General features: G+C 54.4%; 1 protein-coding gene across 1 annotated transcript in view; it reads right to left on the bottom strand.

Moving 5' to 3' along the window:
* Window positions 1–305: 305 nt before the first annotated feature.
* LOC104514941 (immunoglobulin superfamily member 10-like) overlaps window positions 306–3945 on the bottom strand; it is a gene marked incomplete at its 3' end in the record, with an annotated part of 5139 nt that continues 1499 nt past the window's right edge. The window contains 2 exon segments of the mRNA XM_010158760.1: window positions 306–2927; window positions 3617–3945. The exon segment at window positions 3617–3945 is cut by the window's right edge and continues 13 nt beyond it. Of these exon segments, the coding sequence (XP_010157062.1) occupies window positions 306–2927; window positions 3617–3945 (2951 nt within the window).

Raw genomic sequence — 3945 nt, 5'->3', positions numbered from 1 at the left:
ATTTTTTGGTGGGGTTCTAGGTGGAGTGCTGGCTGAGCCCGCCTCGGGGGTAGGAGGTGTCGCAGTGGTTACGGGATGAGTGATTTCCGCAGCAGCGTGAGTTGTGTGGGTTGCCGCTGGTGGGCTGATGCGGAAAGACTGTGCGCTCTCGGTGTGGGTCCGAAAGGGAGCACTGGTCCCCAGTTCCCACGGAGGAGTATGCTGGGTGCCCTCTGCAATTAAAGGCAGGACCGTTGTCGTGGCTTTTTGCCTGGCACCAGCTTCGTTTCCCTCTTCCCTGGGGAACGCTGTGTTGTGGTGAGTACCCGCGGGGTGCTCGGACGGCATGCCCGTGGTGCAGGGGCAGGACAGGGGTGCTTCTGGCCTAAATGGGCTGATGGAGCTGCTTAAATTATCTGAGGTTGGGAAATTGGACACGTGTTTGCTACTCAGTTGAACTGCTGTGGCCAGAGCTGTACTACCTCTCCCAAAATTGTACCTGGGCTCTTTCACACTGGGAACGCGGCCTGGCCTAACAGTTTGTCTCCTACCAGAAATCTTCCTTCGTCTCCCATAGCGCTGCTGGGCCTGGGGTGTGGGGGTTGTACCGTTCGGAATAAGCTGCATGTGCTGGTGAGCCGCGGCAGCGGGGTCCAAGGGTCGCGTAGGAGCTTCTTGCGGCTGAGTACTGTGATCGTAAGTGTGACCAGATTCAGGACTGGGCTCGCTGACTGTCACTACGGGTACCTGTCCATCTGTTCCGGTGGAAATCTTGTCAGTGGACTCAGTAAAAACCTGCAGCTCGTCCGCTGCGTCTGGGGAAGCTACAGACTTGCTGGTGCCTGTAACATCGGTCACAGGGGTCGTGGATACAGGCTTTAAATTCCCAGAATGTACCGGCCTTTGCCTGGCAGGGAGGAGCGTAGCTTCACTCGCTCCATTTGATGCAGGTGATTGTTTTCTAAAGTTTGCTGATACTTGGCTTAAATCAGGTCTTTCCCTTGAGTTTGTAACTGCAGGTTTTAGATCCGTTTGTGGCCTTTTGCTGTCGGGAGACGCAAACTGTGCAAAAGGAGAGGGTGGGGGAGTCGCTGCCTCTGCATCCAGGGGAGAGGCTTTCCTAGCAGGAGTGTTGCTCGCCATCGTCGCGGGCCCTGCGGTCGTCAGGGTCTCCGCCGCTCTCCCCAGAGCGGGCACAGCAGCTCGCTCTCTCACTGGTATCATGAACTCTTCTTCTGGCGATAGGTCACCCGACGTCTCCTCCTCAACCCCAGGTACTTCTGAGAACTTACGGTCTTGAGCCGGTGGTTTTGTTGCAACTTCTCCTCGCCTGGATACCGATGTCGCGTTCCTCTTCGTTTTTTCCAAAAAGGCCGCCCAGCGCTGCGGGTCGACTCTCCTGGCCGAGGAAGCAAACTGTCTCCTGCGTCCTCTAAACCGCCTGTCCCTGTAGTGCCTGTAAGTCATTCTCCCTTGGCTGTTCCTTCCACGCGCGCGCTGTGCGACCCGGTCCCTGGGCGCCGAGGCAGCGGATGCCCCATGAGCTGCCACAGTCGCTGGAGTAGCTAAAGGATGTTTCTGTGTTGTAGCAGGGGCCAGCATCGCGTCGCCAGAGCCATTGCCCTCCTCCCATTCCCCCACTGCGACGTGCTTTCCCTTTAGAGTGGTTTCATCCTTCCTGACGAGCACTTGGAAAACCAGCAGATCGACACCGTACCGGTTGGCTGCAACACATCGGAAGTAGCCGCTGTCTCGCTCTGTTACCCCTTGTATTCTCAAGGTACCGTTGTCAAAAAGGTGTCTGTTTCTTACAGAACGATGGAGGATCATGTGCTCGGGGGACACCCAACTAACGGCCGCGTCGGGAACAGCAGTGGATGTGCAGGGAAGGTAGAGCGTGCTGCCAACAGCCGCGGAAAGTTGGGCTCCGTTTACACTGTCGTGTTCCACGTAAGGATCGACCACGGTAATTCTAAACGTGAGAGTATCCACATCGTTGTAATTTGTGCCTATGCAGTGGTAAAGCCCCGCGTCAAAAGTGTCCGCTGTCCGTAGCGTGAATGTTCCAGTTGTAACTACCACGATTCTTCCGTCCTCGCTGATATAAGGAGCTCTGACTTTGCTCCCGTCGGCCAATATCCACTCTACCGCAGGAGCCGGTTCCCCGAGCGCTCGGCACTCCAGTTCCACTGTCCCCCCGACTAAAACAGCGCGCTCCGTTCGCGTGGCCTTGTCCCTGGAGATGATGGTCCAGTTACTTCGCACCCGGTTCTCGTTGTCACTGGGCAAAACAAGCCGGGCATCCGTAAAGAATCGGATGTGCAGCGTGTTAAGGGTGGTCGCTGTCCTGTCTAGCTGGAGGGCCACTCTGCTCTGCATTAACCACGCCGGTTCAGCTCTCAGCTCAGCCTCTACGTTGGTAAAAAGTTCATCTTTTTCTGAGTCGACTTGTTTGTACCTGTAACTCCCGAAAGGCAAGTTCGGTGCTGGGCCTTCGCGTTCCAGTCGTAAGGGCGAGTTACTGTAGAGCGCCAGGATGCTCCACAGCGGCTGCATACGGCCGTAGCCGACGGCGCACACCAGAGACGCCGAGAAGGAGGCTCTGAGGACTGTCCCGTTGCCGTCTCTCTCAAATGAGATGGGAGACATTTCTTTAGGTTTCTGGAGGTTGCAAACCAAGTTGCCTCGGCTTCCCGCTTGGTCAGTCACGTTCAACCCCACGGAGCCTAGAGGAGCTACGAAGTCCTCGGGCGATACGGAACTGAAATCCCCGTCGTCTGGCAGGGTGAGGTTTTTCAGCTTCAGGGAGTCGTGTATGGCTGGCTTCGTGCAGGCTAAGGATGCCGCAGGAATATCCACGAAGCTTCTCCCCTTACGATTTTTGGGACTAGCACACACTGGGCAGTGCTGGGCACCGGAACGCCTGTCTTTTTTGCACTTTATAACATCTGAAGGGAAGAAAAAGGCATTAAGCTTTAGTGATACAGCTTTTAGCATTACTAAAGGCACCCAGCTACCAGCAGTTCCCTTGAGTAAAACACTAACAAAGTTTCTCCTGAAGTAACCTAAAAAAAGCAATGGTTTCTCTCTGATGAACCTGCTTAAGGACCGTTGCTGCTGCAGCATCCTCCTGGCATCCTCCTGGTGCAGAGGTTTTGCACCGTGCATGGGGGCTGCGTGGCCGTAGCTTTGTCCTACCAGAGCGGGGCTCTGGCCGTCTGGGGGTGGCACGACTTTCGGTGCAACCCCTGCTCAGGGCAGCACAAAGTCCCCGAGTCCTGCTCCTTAGTGCTTTTTCCAAGGAGTGAGTGCAGTGTGGCCTTCACGCTTGCCAGTTACCTAAAAATAAGCTTCCTTATTCCCTGTGGATCCTCCTGGTGCACAGCAGCTTTGGACTGGCCAAGGAGAACGTTCCAATAAGGAAAGCTGCACTCGGGAATGGGTTAAGGGCACTAGATGCACTTAATCTGGGAAACTGAATGGTATGAATGTGTTTATCCTGATTTACACACCTCATAAATTCCTGTCTTCCAGCCTTTTCTGGGAGAATAAGTAAATAAATAAAGGACGATTACCTTTCCAGAAAGAGCAGGATGCTCTAACACGATGAAAAGCATGAAGAAGGCCTTCAGCTCACCTGGTCTCCGTTCTGCCCATTCTGCCAAGCCCTGCAGGCTGCAGTCACAGGACCACGGGTTTCCGTGAAGGTAAATGCTCTCTAGCTCGGACAGGTAGGAAAACATGTCGTGTGGTACCGAGGTCAACATGTTGTCAGACAGATATATGTGCTTCATGAAGGAGATTTTAAATATCTGGCTGTAGCGCACGGTGACAAAAGTATCGGGATGAAGCTGCGTCAGTAAATTTCCTTCCAGGTTGACCAGCCTCAGTGATGTGAGCCCGTAGAAAACGTTGGGATTTACAAACTCGATTTTATTGTGGTCCATATGCAGCCGCACCAAGCTC

This window comes from Eurypyga helias, unplaced genomic scaffold (genome assembly GCF_000690775.1).
Source record: "Eurypyga helias isolate BGI_N326 unplaced genomic scaffold, ASM69077v1 scaffold34630, whole genome shotgun sequence".
In the NCBI taxonomy this organism is placed as follows: domain Eukaryota; kingdom Metazoa; phylum Chordata; class Aves; order Eurypygiformes; family Eurypygidae; genus Eurypyga; species Eurypyga helias.
Note: the sequence above shows the minus strand (reverse complement) of the source record. Positions and strands in the feature narration are given on the sequence as shown.